Source organism: Dermochelys coriacea, chromosome 3, assembly GCF_009764565.3.
Source record: "Dermochelys coriacea isolate rDerCor1 chromosome 3, rDerCor1.pri.v4, whole genome shotgun sequence".
Classification (NCBI taxonomy): Eukaryota; Metazoa; Chordata; order Testudines; family Dermochelyidae; genus Dermochelys; species Dermochelys coriacea.
Genome location: NC_050070.1, coordinates 58726011 through 58743098, shown reverse-complemented (window position 1 = coordinate 58743098; position 17088 = coordinate 58726011). Strand labels below are relative to the sequence as shown.

General features: G+C 41.8%; 1 protein-coding gene across 1 annotated transcript in view; it reads right to left on the bottom strand.

Moving 5' to 3' along the window:
- Positions 1-17088, bottom strand: part of CD109 (CD109 molecule) — a 139868-nt gene that overhangs the window by 49553 nt on the left and 73227 nt on the right. Inside the window, exons 11-18 of the mRNA XM_038397201.2 lie at positions 16235-16474; positions 12783-12884; positions 12619-12681; positions 11197-11373; positions 9035-9187; positions 8222-8296; positions 7595-7655; positions 5863-5995 (exon numbers count right to left, since the gene is read on the bottom strand). Coding sequence (XP_038253129.1) covers positions 5863-5995; positions 7595-7655; positions 8222-8296; positions 9035-9187; positions 11197-11373; positions 12619-12681; positions 12783-12884; positions 16235-16474 — 1004 coding nt within the window. The remainder of the gene's footprint in view (positions 1-5862; positions 5996-7594; positions 7656-8221; positions 8297-9034; positions 9188-11196; positions 11374-12618; positions 12682-12782; positions 12885-16234; positions 16475-17088) is intronic.

The window sequence follows — 17088 nt, the reverse complement described above, 5'->3', positions numbered from 1 at the left end:
AATACCCTCCAGATGTCAGCTGTTTTCCTAAAGCTCCTCATACTAATGCTTAGTTAAATGACTGTCATGTATTGAAGCACAATACGGGTCAGACTGTGTCACCAATTTAGCAATTTTAGATTGTCTCGTGGTTAAGACACTGGACTAGGGCTCAGTAAAGTAGGATTTAATTTCTGCATCTACCACAGATTTTAGTGTCATAGAATCATAGAAATGTAGAATATCAGGGTTGGAAGGGACCTCAGGAGGTCATCTAGTCCAACCCCCGCTCAAAGCAGGACCCAACTAAATCATCCCAGCCAGGGCTTTGTCAAGCCTGACCTTAAAAATATCTAAGGAAGGAGATTCCACTAGCTCCCTTGGTAACCCATTCCAGTGCTTCAGTTTTTCCTAATATCCAACCTTATCCTCCCCCACTGCAACTTGAGACCATTACTCCTTGTTCTGTCATCTGCTACCACTGAGAACAGTCTAGATCCACCCTCTTTGGAACCCCCTTTCAGGTAGTTGAAAGCAGCTATCAAATCCCCCCTCACTCTTCTCTTTTGCAGACTAAACAATCCCAGTTCCCTCAGCCTCTCCTCATAAGTCATGTGCTCCAGCCCCCTAATCATTTTTGTTACCCTCCATTGGACGCTTTCCAATTTTTCCACATCCTTCTTGTAGTGTGGGGTCCAAAACTATACTCCAGATGAGGCCTCAACAATGTTGAATAGAGGGGAATGATCATATTACTCGATCTGCTGGCAATGCCCCTACTTATACAGCCCAAAATGCCATTAGCCTTCTTGGCAACAAGGGCACACTGTTACTTATATCCAGCTTCTTGTCCACTGTAACCCCTAGGTCCTTTTCTGTAGAACTGCTGCGTAGCCATTGGGTCCCTAGTCTGTAGCAGTGCATGGGATTCTTCCGTCCTAAGTGCAGGACTCTGCACTTGTCCTTGTTGAACCTCATCAGATTATTTTTGGCCCAATCTTCTAATTTGTCTAGATCCCTCTGTATCCTATTCCTACTCTCCAGCGTATCTACCACTCCTCCCAGTTTAGTGTCATCTGCAAACTTCCTGAAGATGCAATTCACGCCATTCTTCAGATCATTAATGAAGATATTGAACAAAACCAGCCCCAGGACTGACCCTTGGGGCACTCAGCTTGATACCGGCTGCCAACTAGACATCGAGCCATTGATCACTACCCATTGAGCCCGATGACCTAGCCAGCATTCTATCCACCTTATAGTCCATTCATCGAGCCCATACTTCTTTAACTTGCTGGCAAGAATACTGTGGGAGACAGTGTCAAAAGCTTTGCTAAAGTCAAGGAATAACACTGCTTTCCCCTCATTCACAGAGCCAGTTATCTCGTCATAGACGGCAATTAGGTTAGTTAGGCATGACTAACTTGCCCTTGCCCTTGGTGAATCCATGCTGACTGTTCTTGATTACTGTCCTCTCCTCTAAGTGCTTCAAAATTGATTCCTTGAGGACCTGCTCCATGATTTTTCCAGGGATTGAGGTGACTGGCCTGTAGTTCCCAGGATCCTCCTTCTTCCCTTTTTTAAAGATGGGCACTACATTAGCCTTTTTCCAGTCATCCGGGACCTCCCCCAATCGCCATGAATTTTCAAAGATAATGGCCAATGGCTCTGCAATCACATCCGCCAACTCCTTTAGCAACCTCAGATGCAGTGCATCTGGCCCCATGGACTTGTGCTCGTCCAACTTTTCTAAATAGTCCTGAACCACTTCTTTCTCCACAGAGGGCTGATCACCTCCTCCCCATACTGTGCTACCCAGTGCAGTAGTCTGGGAGCTGACCTTGTTGGTATAGACAGAGGCAAAAAAAGCAATGAGTACATTAGCTTTTTTCACATCCTCTGTCACTAGGTTGCCTCCCTCATTCAGTAAGGGACCCACACTTTCCCTGACCTTCTTCTTGTTGCTAACATACCTGTAGAAACCCTTCTTGTTACTCTTAACATCCCTAGCTAGCTGCAACTCTAAGTGTGATATGGCCTTCCTGATTTAACTCCTGCATGCCTGAGCAATATTTTTATACTCCTCCCTGGTCATTTGTCCAATCTTCCACTTCTTGTAAGCTTCTTTTTTGTGTTTAAGATCAGCAAGGATTTCACCGTTAAGCCAAGTTAGTCGCCTGCCATATTTACTATTCTTTCTACACATCGGGATGGTTTGTTCTTGCAACCTCAATAGGATTTTTTAAAATACAGAGTCACCAGAGGTAAATCATCTAATCTCCCTTTGCCTCATTTACCCATCTGTATAAGGGACATAATACTACTTCCCTTTCCCCACCCTTTCTCTGTGTTGTTCATTTACATTGTAAGCTCTTCAAGCAAAGATTGTCTCTTAAAATGTATTTGTACAATGCCTAGCACAGTGGACCTCCAATCTTAGTTACTGCCTCTAGGTGGTACTGTAATATAAATAGTAATAAGAAAAGGAGTACTTGTGGCACCTTAGAGACTAACAAATTTATTAGAGCATAAGCTTTCGTGAGCTACAGCTCACTTCATCGGATGCATTTGGTGGAAAAAACAGAGGGGAGACTGATATACACACACAGAGAACATGAAACAATGGGTTTATCATACACACTGTAAAGAGAGTGATCACTTAAGATAAGCCATTACCAGCAGCAGGGGGGGGAAAGGAGGAAAACCTTTCATGGTGACAAGCAAGGTAGGCTATTTCCAGCAGTTAACAAGAATATCTGAGGAACAGTGGGGGATGGGGTGGGGGGGAGAAATAACATGGGGAAATAGTTTTACTTTGTGTAATGACTCATCCATTCCCAGTCTCTATTCAAGCCTAAGTTAATTGTATCCAGTTTGCAAATTAATTCCAATTCAGCAGTCTCTCATTGGAGACTGTTTTTGAAGCTTTTTTGTTGAAGGATAGCCACTCTTAGGTCTGTAATCGAGTGACCAGAGAGACTGAAGTGTTCTCCAACTGGTTTTTGAATGTTATAATTCTTGACGTCTGATTTGTGTCCATTCATTCTTTTACGTAGAGACTGTCCAGTTTGACCAATGTACATGGCAGAGGGGCATTGCTGGCACATGATGGCATATATCACATTGGTAGATGCGCAGGTGAACGAGCCTCTGATAGTGTGGCTGATGTGATTAGGCCATATGATGGTGTCCCCTGAATAGATATGTGGACACAGTTGGCAACGGGCTTTGTTGCAAGGATAGGTTCCTGGGTTAGTGGTTCTGGTGTGTGGTGTGTGGTTGCTGGTGAGTATTTGCTTCAGATTGGGGGGCTGTCTGTAAGCAAGGACTGGCCTGTCTCCCAAGATCTGTGAGAGTGATGGGTCGTCCTTTAGGATAGGTTGTAGATCCTTGATGATGCGTTGGAGAGGTGTTAGTTGGGGGCTGAAGGTGATGGCTAGTGGCGTTCTGTTATTTTCTTTGTTGGGCCTGTCCTGTAGTAGGTGACTTCTGGGTACTCTTCTGGTTCTGTCAATCTGTTTCTTCACTTCAGCAGGTGGGTATTGTAGTTGTAGGAATGCATGATAGAGATCTTGTAGGTGTTTGTCTCTGTCTGAGGGGGTGGAGCAAATGCGGTTATATCATAGAGCTTGGCTGTAGACAATGGATCGTGTGGTATGATCTGGATGAAAGCTAGAGGCATGTAGGTAGGAATGGCGGTCAGTAGGTTTCCGATATAGGGTGGTGTTTATGTGACCATCGTTTATTAGCACCGTAGTGTCCAGGAAGTGGATCTCTTGCGTGGACTGGTCCAGGCTGAGGTTGATGGTGGAATGGAAATTGTTGAAATCATGGTGGAATTCCTCAAGGGCTTCTTTTCCATGGGTCCAGATGATGAAGATGTCATCAATGTAATGCAAGTAGAGTAGGGGCATTAGGGGACGAGAGCTGAGGAAGCGTTGTTCTAAGTCAGCCATAAAAATGTTGGCATACCGTGGGGCCATGCGGGTACCCATCTCAGTGCTGCTGATTTGAAGGTATACATTGTCCCCAAATGTGAAATAGTTATGGGTGAGGACAAAGTCACAAAGTTCAGCCACCAGGTTAGCCGTGACATTATCGGGGATACTGTTCCTGATGGTTTGTAGTCCATCTTTGTGTGGAATGTTGATGTAGAGGGCTTTCACATCCATAGTGGCTAGGATGGTGTTTTTAGGAAGATCACCAATGGACTGTAGTTTCCTCAGTAAGTCAGTGGTGACTCGAAGATAGCTGGGAGTGCTGGTAACGTAGGGCCTGAGGAGGGAGTCTACATAGCAAGACAATCCTGCTGTCAGGGTGCCAATGCCTGAGATGATGGGGCGTCCAGGATTTCCAGGTTTATGGATCTTGGGTAGCAGATAGAATACCCCAGGTCGGGGTTCTAGGGGTGTGTCTGTGAGGATTTGTTCTTGTGCTTTTTCAGGAAGTTTCTTGAGCAAATGCTGTAGTTTCTTTTGGTAACTCTCAGTGGGATCAGAGGGTAATGGCTTGTAGAAAGTGGTATTACAGAGCTGCCTAGAAGACTCTTGTTCATATTCCGACCTAGTCATGATGACGACAGCACCTCCTTTGTCAGCCTTTTTGATTATGATGTCAGAGTTGTTTCTGAGGCTGTGGATGGCATTGTGTTCTGCATGGCTCAGGCTATGGAGCAAGCGATGCTGCTTTTCCACAATTTCAGCTCGTGCACGTTGGCGGAAGAACTCTATGTAGAAGTCCAGGCTGCTGTTTCGACCTTCAGGAGAAGTCCACCCAGAATCCTTCTTTTTGTAGTGTTGGTAGGAAGGTCTCTGTGGGTTAATATGTTGGTCAGAGGTGTGCTGGAAATATTCCTTGAGTCAGAGACATCGAAAATAGGATTCTAGGTCACCACAGAACTGTATCATGTTCATGGGGCTGGAGGGGCAAAAGGAGAGGCCCCGAGATAGCCCAGCAGAAGAATCTGTCCTAAGAGTATAGTTGGATAGATTAACAATATTGCTGGGTGGGTTACGGGAACCACTGTTGTGGCCCCTTGTGGCATGTAGTAGTTTAGATAGCTTAGTGTCCTTTTTCTTTTGTAGAGAAGCAAAGTGTGTGTTGTAAATGGCTTGTCTAGTTTTTGTAAAGTCCAGCCACGAGGAAGTTTGTGTGGAAGGTTGGTTCTTTATGAGAGTATCCAGTTTTGAGAGCTAATTCTTAATCTTTCCCTGTTTGCTGTAGAGGATGTTGATCAGGTAGTTCCGCAGTTTCTTTGAGAGTGTGTGGCAAAAGCTGTCAGCATAGTCTGTGTGGTATGTAGATTGTAATGGATTTTTTACCTTCAGTCCTTTCGGTATGATGTCCATCTGTTTGCATTTGGAGAGGAAGATGATGTCTGTCTGTATCTGTACGAGTTTTTTCATGAAGTTGACAGATTTCCACTCCATACGGCTAAATTCCTTGCCTTGCATAATGACAGGTTTCAGAGTAGCAGCCGTGTTAGTCTGTATTCGCAAAAAGAAAAGGAGTACTTGTGGCACCTTAGACACTAACAAATTTATTAGAACATAAGCTTTCGAGAGCTAAACCCATTGTTTCATGTTCTCTGTGTGTGTATATCAATCTCCCCTCTGTTTTTTCCACCAAATGCATCCGATGAAGTGAGCTGTAGCTCACGAAAGCTTATGCTCTAATAAATTTGTTAGTCTCTAAGGTGCCACAAGTACTCCTTTTCTTTTTGCGAATACAGACTAACACGGCTGCTACTCTGAAACCTGTCATAAATAGTAATAGGGATCAATGCAGAATACTATTTAAAATGTAATAGTGCAACATGCCCCTGGAAAATAATTAAAGTGTGTCAGAAATCCAGAGCAAGTGTAAAAATCTCTAAGTGTTTACCTAGTATTGGTATCAATCCAAAGCCAAGTCTCCGGGAAATTTTTCCTTATACGTGGACTACTGAAAGCAGGAAATCCACCTGCAGTACCTAGATAGTCATCAAAATCTGCACTATAGGGTATCATCTCATCATCTACAAAATAAAAAATAGCGTCACATATCAGAAAACTCTACATAGCAAAACAAAATCAAATTAGCACCTTGTTTCATGTATCATTATTTACAAACCCACAAGAAGTTTGGTAACCATACACATGGTATTTCTGAATTGAATTTAGTGTTATAGCACTGTTATTTTCACTTAAACATAAAAGCACTGCACACAAAATTTAAGTTTGGCAGGTCTCTGTCTATACAGCGTTTTGGAGCAAAAAGGAGCAAGCCTCCCAGATAGGTCATCAGACTTGGGCTAGCAGGTCTTGTGCTACATTCTAAATGTAGCTGTAGACAGGACTTTGAAGTTGCAACTCTGGCTGGAGCTCAGGCTCTGAAGGCTAGGGAGGAAGGTGGGCTTCAGACCTCAAGCTCCACCCAAGCCACAACCTCAAAGTGCTGTTTAGAGCACTACTGTGAGCTTCACTAGCCCAAGTCTATCAACCCAAGGTGGGGGGCTCACTCCCATTTACTTCCAAATGCTGTGTAGACATACCCTAGATGGCCTCTTTAGGGGTATACATATACTCCATATAGTATGAACATAACTATAGTAGGGGTGCTGAGCCATTGCTGTATAACTCAATGAGAGTTGAAAACACAAAGCACCTCTCAGGTCGAGGCCCCTTTCAGCCACTTCGTGTCAAGACAGCAGTAGCATGGACAGAAACCATAGAGTTCATGGGGAAAAAATGCAAACAAGCCTAAGTCCCATGTTCAAAAGCACCTACGTTGATTAGGAGCCTAAGTCCCATTAATTGATTTAAGTTCTTATGAAAGTGTTACCCCATATTTATACCCCAAACTCTCCAAGAATCTTAGGGTGCAGTCCTGCAAACACCTATTCATGAGGGTAGTCATTAGGGATGAAGTCAATGGGCCTTGTCACAGCGGTTAAGACTGCTCATGTGAGTAAGAATTTGCAGGATCAGTCTTTTAAGGTTTAATCTTGAGCCCAGAATCTGATTTAGCCGGGCTGGGTGCAGCGTAAATGAGAGGAATTCTTCTCCCTAGATTGTAAAGTAGCTGCAGAGATGCTCCGCAGAGATTATTCAGTCATATGAAGGTCTTATGTACCCACACATATAAGACAGAGGGTGAAAGGATCTGTGTAGTAGCCCTGCAGGCTCGATGCAATGAGTTCATGCAGAGTGCAACTCACCTCCAGTACATTGCATACAAATCTAGTCACCCAAGCTGCACAGCTGAACCACATTGGTTCCACTGCAAAGGGACCCTCTCCATCTGTGGAGGAAGGGTCTGTATTTGAAATATCTATTTCAGGAATTTGTCTTCAAGCCCCGATGGATCTTTTGTCACCTCAGACAACAATGTAATCCTGACAAATATGCAAAATACACGCTGTTAAAAAAAGTGATTCAAATAAAAGATAAAACATGTAGGCTAAATTCTCCCATATTATACCATCTTACATACAGGTAAGTCTATGACTTCTGTGGAGTGACTCTGGGTTTTTCTTGGTGTAACCAACCAGAATTTGGCCCTGTTTCTTTTATCTTTAACTCTCCTGGACCTAGCAGATAGCAATGGTTTGGTTATGTCAATTTTTATTACTTACAGAGAATGTTATTCTTGTCTTCTGGAAGGATTGCATCAGTCAATACCCAAAGGTTGCATTTCTGGATTAAAAAACATACAGTATATTTCAGTACAGGACATGTAAAGTACTCACTATCTTATTTTTTGTTTCTTTCATTCCTTTTAAATGTCTTTCTTTCTTTTAAAATTAAACTCAATTTAAAATAAAATGAAAGTCAATTTTTAGCAAGTCAAATGCATGGCACAACAAATGCTATTTTCTGACTTTGAATCCTTACCACACCATCAGACATCAGTTAGGGTGGCATGACGTTTTAGCTTAAAGAAAAAAAGAATTAAGTACAAAGACTTCAGTGGACTGATAGTTCATCTGCATGCTTTCATTTTGAAATGGGCACATAGTGATGAATTTCACTATTATCTATTAAAATTCTGTGAATACTTTCATTTTTAGACTTCTGTAAAACAAAATTAAATTCTCCCTCAAAACAACTTGATGCTCTCTTGACGAACACAGTAGAAACTATCAAAACAGTGGATTGTCTGCAGTTTTCAGCTTTACAAGGAGTATTTAATATATTTTCCTTCTGCAGAGTATGTGCAATTAAAGAGAAAAAAATCCAACTTCTAGATTTAAAAATGATACCTGAAAGACACTGAGAGGACTTCTGACTGAGTCAAAATATTGTACTGTGTTGTACAAATGTAGTTCATGGAGCACCTAAGAAAAGAAAAATAAAAGAATGCAAATTGTGAAAGCAGAGTGCAATTCTTTAAATAAAATGTACTATACAGGATGTTAATTTGCAGAGTTATCCCTCAAATAGTAGATCTCTTGCCTCTGGAAAAGTGGAGTTACCATATAAATGGGGAGGCAATAATGGCTTACACCAGTGGTGGGCGACCTGCAGCCCATCAGGGTAAGCTGATTGCGGGCCGTAAGACATTTTGCAGACGTTGACCATCCGCAGACATGGCCCCCTGCAGCTCCCAGTGGCCACGATTCGCCGTTCCTGGCCAATGGGAGCTGTGGGAAATGGTGGACATGTGTGAAGAAGAGCTTTACTATGTTATTTGTTTCTAAAAGAAAAATGATTTGACTGTGAGCAGTTTGATGGACAAAGTTCAAAAATATTGGAAAAAGATGAAATGCTGATTGGAATATTAGTCCGCTAGCATATCTAAGGAATGAAAATTTACAGGACAGAACAAGTATAATTCCAAATAAAGTGGCTCATCTTACAAATAGTATATTCATAAGCAGCTCACTAATGTTGATAGACTACTTGAATGAGTAAGAATTGTTCACACAAGTAAAGGTTGCAAGATCAGTCCCAAAGTTACATTCTATACCTATCTATTTATATCTATATAAAATAATACATAAAAACTGTTACATTTCCATAACTTTATACTTTTCAGAAATACACTGTTTACAAAGCTTTTTTCTTTTACTTACACTGTCTTCTGTAATGTCACTACTTTCTCCAAGGAGCTTTGTACTTTTGTCAACAACTGAAAGTCCAATTACAGAACTGGGTTCAGTTACACTGATTTTAAGGGAGACTTTCTCAGATGGATTGACTTTATCTTTATTCCAAGATATTTTGATCTAAGAAAAAGAAGAAAATGATGTTGATTTAAATTACATATTAATATTTCAGGGTCAGCCAAGAGCTTTCAATCATGAGCTTTTTATTTTAATTAGTTGTGGCTGAGAATCTGGTTTGGCTGGGGAAGGCATGATTCCCACCCACTCTTGGAAGGCGCTAAGGGTTTACATGCTGCTCCCTTAACCCTCAGACACCTTCGAATCCAAATCTGAAGTTTTCAGTGGCTGAAACCATTAGGCTAATATTTAATTCCCATTAATTCATCTTCCCAATTTTCCATTATCTATGTATTTAAGATTGCCTGGTTTTCTCATCTTTAAATTGCACTTTAATCAGATACTTCTATTTTGGCCTGTTCCCACAAACCCATGCTAGTCCTTACTCAAAGGGCCTGTTCTTGCAAACCTATCTCTGTAATATAAAGTATACTGTAATCTTCACTAGAAGCCTAATACAGCACCACTGAAGTCAATGGAAAGACTCCCATTGACTTCAATGGAGCTGGATAAGGCTCTATATGCTTTCTTGTTACAAATATCTTCTCCTATTTCTGATCTTAAACTTCTGAGTTTTAGCTCTCAGCTACATTACCTTTCTTTATTGTTATTTTTAATTTATTGAACTTTTAAGAAAACAGATATGCAACACAGCAGGAATGTGTCACATGTAGGGTATGAACTGCAGCTTTCTGACCACCTTGCCACACAACCTGTTTATAACACCTCAAACAATGTTCAGCTCCCAAGGATGGGATAGCATTGTGAAGAGAATGGAGAATAGCTAACCAATTTACAAGCACGAGCCAGATCAATTTCCACCTGAGTCCCGGTTCCAAATAAAACTGTTCAGCATATTCATAGGTTCCAAGGCCAGAAGGGACTATTGTGATCATCTATAACACAGGGCATAGAACGTCCTCAAAATAATTCTGAAGGCATATCTTTGAGAAAACCATCCAATCGTAATTTTAAAATTGCCAGTGTTGGATAAACTATTATAACTCTTGATAAATTGTTCCAATGGTTAATTACCCTCACTGTTAAAAATGTACACCTTATTTCAGGTATGAATTTGTCTGGCTTCAATTTCCAGCCATTGGATTGTATCCTACCTTTATCTTCTACATTGAAGAGCCCATTATCAGATATTTGTTCCCCATGTAGGTGTTTACAGATTGTAATTAAGTCACCCCTAAACCTTCTTTTTATAAGCTAAATATATTGAGCTTCTATGAGGCATGTTTTCTAATCTTTTAATCATTCCCATAGCTCTTCTCTGACCCCTCTACAACATCCTTCTTGAATTCTGGACAACAGAACTGGATGCAGTATTCTAGCAGTGGTTGCATCAATGCCAAATACAGAGGTACAATATCCTCCCTACTCCTACTCAAGTTTCCCCTGTTCATGCATCCAAGGATCACGTTAGCCCTTTTAGCCATAACGCCTTTGACTCCATTGAACAGGAGAAAAATTTCCACTGGCCAACCTTGTCCCAAATGCCACTTCTGTATCGCCACAAAGAGAACTGGCAGTACTCATGTTTCATGGGGGGCGTGGGGGAAACAGTCCCTCTATGCAGCCTTTCCACAGTTTGGTTCCTCTCCACACAGCAGAAACATGTTCCTTCCATTCTGTTTTCTGCCTTCCAGATTCATATCAGAGCTGGGAGTATTGCTCCTCTGAGAGGACAACACTTTTATGTTCTGAGTAGGGCCCTTCTGAATCTTTCTCTAGTCCAGTTCTGGGGGAATCATAGTTGAAGCAACTCTCTCCTGGTTTACTATGATACCAGTATCTTCCCAAAGTCTCCTCCAACAGTCTTTCACTTATGGCCTGAACCAACTGCCAGTGAAGTCAGTGCGAGTTTTCCACTAAATTCAGTGAGCTTTGTATCAGGCTTACATTGAGGAGGATTTTTTTATCAGCAAATCTTCCATTCTGAACTATTACTTGGTATGTAAGACACATAAAGAAAGTCATCTCAAACTCAGTCTTTGATTTACTACCTTGTTTTCAAGAACAGGCTGAATTGGCAGAGTCAGGGCATCATTTACAACTTCCCCATTCTCATCAATATAAAAGATACTTATACACGCCACAGGAGCCCAGGAATTTTCTGGCTTTAAAGTGAACGTTGTCAAAACTTCTGTGCCTACAGCCACAATCTGTTCTTTAGCTACCACCTGAAAGGGAAAATAAAATGTCCAAGTTATAATAAGATACTAGTTGTATTACAATCACAAATTGTCCCTAGTTTTGCAATAAATTTTAAAAACAGCTCATATTTTCTATGGAAGGTTATTTGTGCCCTTTTTTGGAGAAGGCCTGAAAAGGTTGGTTGGCTTTTGAGGGGGAATATGGAGGAGAGGGCAAATGGATTGTTTTACATTAGAAACTCACGTCTTGACTAGCCTTTGTTTCTAGAAGACTCTCCGGACAACTGGGGAAATAATAGGATTGTGACATTGCAGATATCAAACAACTGAAATCTAATTAAGAAGGGAGGTAATTTTAACTAGACAGATTGAAACATGGAGGGGGGCTGTTTGTTTGTGACATCTAGAGCTAGTAGAAAATTTTCAAATGTTTTCAAAAAAGTGGGAGAAATTTTTAAAAAATTGTGACATTTCCCCCCTGTTTTTTGACCATCTCTTTTAACACTACAAACAGTTTCCCTATAAACATTTGGAGGAAAAGCGCTGTTTGTTAATGTTTCAACACCATTCCTCATTTCAGTGCTGGGAAAGCTCATCGAATAAACATTTCAGACTTCCAATCCCAACAAAACCAAGGAAAGACCATACTTAACATTCCTCTTATTCCTAAGACATAAAAAACAAGGAGAACCACCAGACTTCCTAACTGTTCATTTTTTTTAAAAAAGTAGCCTTCTCTTACATTATAAAAAAGAGCACAAATCTATTTTTTCTATTTCAGGTCAAATGTGAGATGCTAAGGTCACACTTGGTCAGCTTGCTGTTAATAGAAATCTATGCATCTAACACCAAGCATCTTGATCATCAGGGGGTTAGAATGTGCTGTGACCCCATGTGGATTCTTGGGGTGAAAGGGTTGGAAATGCACCCCTGCCCAGTAGATGGGCACAATCTAATTGATGAGAGCTGGCACTGCTCCTAAGGCTCATCAGCTAACAGAGCTGGCCTGACATAGAGGGGAACACACTCCTCCCTTTAAAAGAATGGCAGAGCAGCCTCTCCCATACAGCTCCAAGGGGGCAGACAGTGGAGCTCCCTCTGAGTAAGGACTGAGCAAATACAAAGTAAGGATTGGATCAACTGTTTTTACCGAGCAAATCAATAATAATCAAATCTCTCAAATAGTTAACCACATTTTTTTACTCATTTGAATTTATCTCGGGTTGGTAACAATCACCTCAAGTCATATCACATGTAATATTGGTACGTTACCAGATAACTGATCTCCTTTATTAGCTTGTTGCTTGCAACACTCAGCTCAAAAGGAATCCCAACCTAGAGAAATAACATGATGATAGGAATAAATAGGTGTCCATGATGAATACCTGACAGTAATGTTTTATTGGCAAGTATAGCTTCATATGAACATGTGTTACCTTTACATCTTGTCTTGGTTTTTTTATCTGGAGGTAAGTCATGCTGGGGGAGTTGAATATACCGTGAATTGCTATGTTAGTTTCACTATTAAGAAAACTAGCCTGTAAGACAATAAAAAAAAGGCTGTTGCTAGAATTATAAAATTTATTTAATGCTCATGTATATACTATCATTATATACTGTATGACACAGACTGAAAATGTTATATATATTCCATACATATGGTTTCAACACAGTTAGGGTGGCCAGATTATCAAAGTGAAAAACCAAGACATGAGGCATGGGGATGGGTAAATTCATGGCGAAGAGCCTGGGCAGGAAGGTACACCTGGGACTGGCTTGGCAGATTAAAGAGAGGGTGTGAAGGTGCCTCTTCCCTTTCTATAGTAGCTCAGCAGAGCTCGGCGCAGCTCTGAAGCAAGTTTACAAAACAGCGGAAAGATTTTTTGACAACCTTACTGCAAGCCAGGAATAACCTTAAGAAACTGGGAGATTCCTGGTTTTTGGGGACAACCTACCTGATGCGGTGGGAAGGGGAAAGTGGCAACATGAAACTGGCCTGAGATGCGTTGATCCCTGATTCCCATACGTGCTGTCATTCTCATCAGTCCAGCTGCCCACAGTCTCTGACCAGACAGTCAGGTTTTACATAACACCTTTTTTTTTTTTCACCAAAACTGCAGGGACCCTAGAAAGGCCCTTGAAAAAGGACATTCAGGGCCATGTGGTTGCCATTCTCATAATACTCATATATGTCATGTTACTTAAAGCAATGATTCAATAAGCAATTGAGTGCTGATCAGTTTTCAGGTTTTCTTAAAGCACTATCAGTAATAACATTAGTAATTCCTTGGTTGGTCATATCTCCCATTAGTTTATATCAACTACAGTTATTCTCATTGTGGCCTGTTTCCATGCAGTTCTACTGGTATAAAATCCAGAGTAACTCTACTGAAGCCAATAAAGTTATTCTAGATTTACAGTGGTATGATTTAGAGCAGAACCTGGCCCCATGAATTTCATCTAGAAAAGCAACAGCTGGTGAGATAGCTCAAACTCAAACCAAGTACAATCACAATTTTCCAAAGATCTCAGAAGCTTGTCACTACACATGGCCTTGATCTGAATATTAATCCCACTTCTTATTTTAACACTCTGTTCTCCCTTACCCTCCTCAGGGGGGATAGCATTCACTGTGCCCTTCATCAAATGAGCTATGCAAACAAACAGACAGGGAATCACCTGATGTACAAGTAGATTTATACCTTCCCTCTTCTTCCTCTAGGGCTAATCACCAATATCTTCAAGCTCCCATATGAAGGAAAGTGTGGGCCCCTTACTGAATGAGGGAGGCAAGCTAGTGACAGAGGATGTGGAAAAAGCTAATGTACTCAATGCTTTTTTTGCCTCTGTTTTCACTAACAAGGTCAGCTCCCAGACTGCTGTGCTGGGCAACACAAAATGGGGAAGAGATGGCCAGCCCTCTGTAGAGATAGAGGTGGTTAGGGACTATTTAGAAAAGCTGGACGTGCACAAGTCCATGGGGCCGGACGAATTGCATCCGAGAGTGCTGAAGGAATTGGCGGCTGTGATTGCAGAGCCCTTGGCCATTATCTTTGAAAACTCGTGGCGAACGGGGGAAGTCCCGGATGACTGGAAAAAGGCTAATGTAGTGCCCATCTTTAAAAAAGGGAAGAAGGAGGATCCTGGGAACTACAGGCCGGTCAGCCTAACCTCAGTCCCTGGAAAAATCATGGAGCAGGTCCTCAAAGAATCAATCCTGAAGCACTTAGAGGAGAGGAAAGTGATCAGGAACAGTCAGCATGGATTCACCAAGGGAAGGTCATGCCTGACTAATCTAATCGCCTTTTATGATGAGATTACTGGTTCTGTGGATGAAGGGAAAGCAGTGGATGTATTGTTTCTTGACTTTAGCAAAGCTTTTGACACGGTCTCCCACAGCATTCTTGTCAGCAAGTTAAGGAAGTATGGGCTGGATGAATGCACTATAAGGTGGGTAGAAAGCTGGCTAGATTGTCGGGCTCAACGGGTAGTGATCAATGGCTCCATGTCTAGTTGGCAGCCGGTGTCAAGTGGAGTGCCCCAGGGGTCGGTCCTGGGGCCCGTTTTGTTCAATATCTTCATAAATGATCTGGAGGATGGTGTGGATTGCACTCTCAGCAAATTTGCGGATGATACTAAACTGGGAGGAGTGGTAGATACGCTGGAGGGGAGGGATAGGATACAGAAGGACCTAGACAAATTGGAAGATTGGGCCAAAAGAAATCTAATGAGGTTCAGTAAGGATAAGTGCAGGGTCCTGCACTTAGGATGGAAGAATCCAATGCACCGCTACAGACTAGGGACCGAATGGCTCGGCAGCAGTTCTGCGGAAAAGGACCTAGGGGTGACAGTGGACGAGAAGCTGGATATGAGTCAGCAGTGTGCCCTTGTTGCCAAGAAGGCCAATGGCATTTTGGGATGTATAAGTAGGGGCATAGCGAGCAGATCGAGGGACGTGATCGTTCCCCTCTATTCGACACTGGTGAGGCCTCATCTGGAGTACTGTGTCCAGTTTTGGGCCCCACACTACAAGAAGGATGTGGATAAATTGGAAAGAGTACAGCGAAGGGCAACAAAAATGATTAGGGGTCTAGAGCACATGACTTACGAGGAGAGGCTGAGGGAGCTGGGATTGTTTAGTCTGCAGAAGAGAAGAATGAGGGGGGATTTGATAGCTGCTTTCAACTACCTGAAAGGGGGTTTCAAAGAGGATGGCTCTAGACTGTTCTCAATGGTAGCAGATGACAGAACGAGGAGTAATGGTCTCAAGTTGCAATGGGGGAGGTTTAGATTGGATATTAGGAAAAACTTTTTCACTAAGAGGGTGGTGAAACACTGGAATGCGTTACCTAGGGAGGTGGTAGAATCTCCTTCCTTAGAGGTTTTCAAGGTCAGGCTTGACAAAGCCCTGGCTAGGATGATTTAACTGGGACTTGGTCCTGCTTTGAGCAGGGGTTGGACTAGATGACCTTCTGGGGTCCCTTCCAACCCTGATATTCTATGATTCTATGATTCTAAGACCAGAATTCTGACAGCACATTCGAGTGGATAAGGCAGTAGCCTACACAACAGAAGACCTGGCTTCTATTTCTGGTTCTGCCACTGACCTAGTGTGAGACACTGGGTGAACCATTTCACCTTTCTGTGCCTCTATTTCCTTTCCTATTATTGTCTGTCTTGTATACTTAGTGTCAGGCACTCTCTCTCGCTGTGTATGTGGTGTCTTGGACAATAGCCTAGGTGCTACTGTAATACAAACAATAAATAATTGCTCCCCATACAAGCTGTTGCATAAGTCAGAGGCAATGTACTGTTGAAAAGCCACTACAGTCTCATTCTTTGAACTGTGCTGGATTAATGCTTTGAGTTTTCATGATGTAAACAATACCTTAATAAGCAGATTCATCGTATTAGTCAGAACCGGGACCTCAAGGTGAATGATTCCATTTTCTGGGACAGTGTAATTTAGAATATGCACTGTCTCATTTCTCTGCTGCACTGCTCCATTTTTGTACATAGAGAACACAGCGTGGTGAGGAACAGTGTCTGACTGTTCTGAAGTGATTGTGACATAATTTTGTCTCTCTTCGGCCGTCAGCTGATTTTTGTCAGAACGCGTTACTTTTAGCTAATAACAAAAAACAAGGAAGTGTTCATAAAACAGGCTACAACATAAATTCAGGATTCATAAGATGTAACCATATATTTGTTTTTATGACATGATTATATTTTTAAACAGCAATTATCTTCAGGTTTGTAATATGTCTATCAGGACACCTCAACTCCATAAGTCAAATTCCAGGTCTGAAACTTCACATAGGGAGTGTCCAGAGAAGAGAACAAAAAATGATAAAAGGTTGAAAAAACCTGACCATGAGGAAAGGTTAAAAAACTGGTCATGTTTAGTCTTGAGAAAAAAAAAGACTTAGAGGGGACCTGATAACAGTCTTCAAATATATTATGGGCTGCTATAGTGATCATTGTCCTCCATGTCCACTGAAGATAGGACAAAAAGTAATGGGCTTAATCTGAAGCAAGGGAGATTTAGGTTAGATATTAGGAAACGGTTCTAACTGTGAGGGTAGTTAAGCTCTGGAATAGGCTTCCAAGGGTGGTTGTAGAATCCCCATCACTGGAGCATTGTAAGAACAGTTTGGACAAACATCTATCAGGGATGGTCTAGGTTTACTTGTTTCTGCCTCAGCACAGGGGCTTGGACTAGAGGACTTCTCTAGGTCCCTT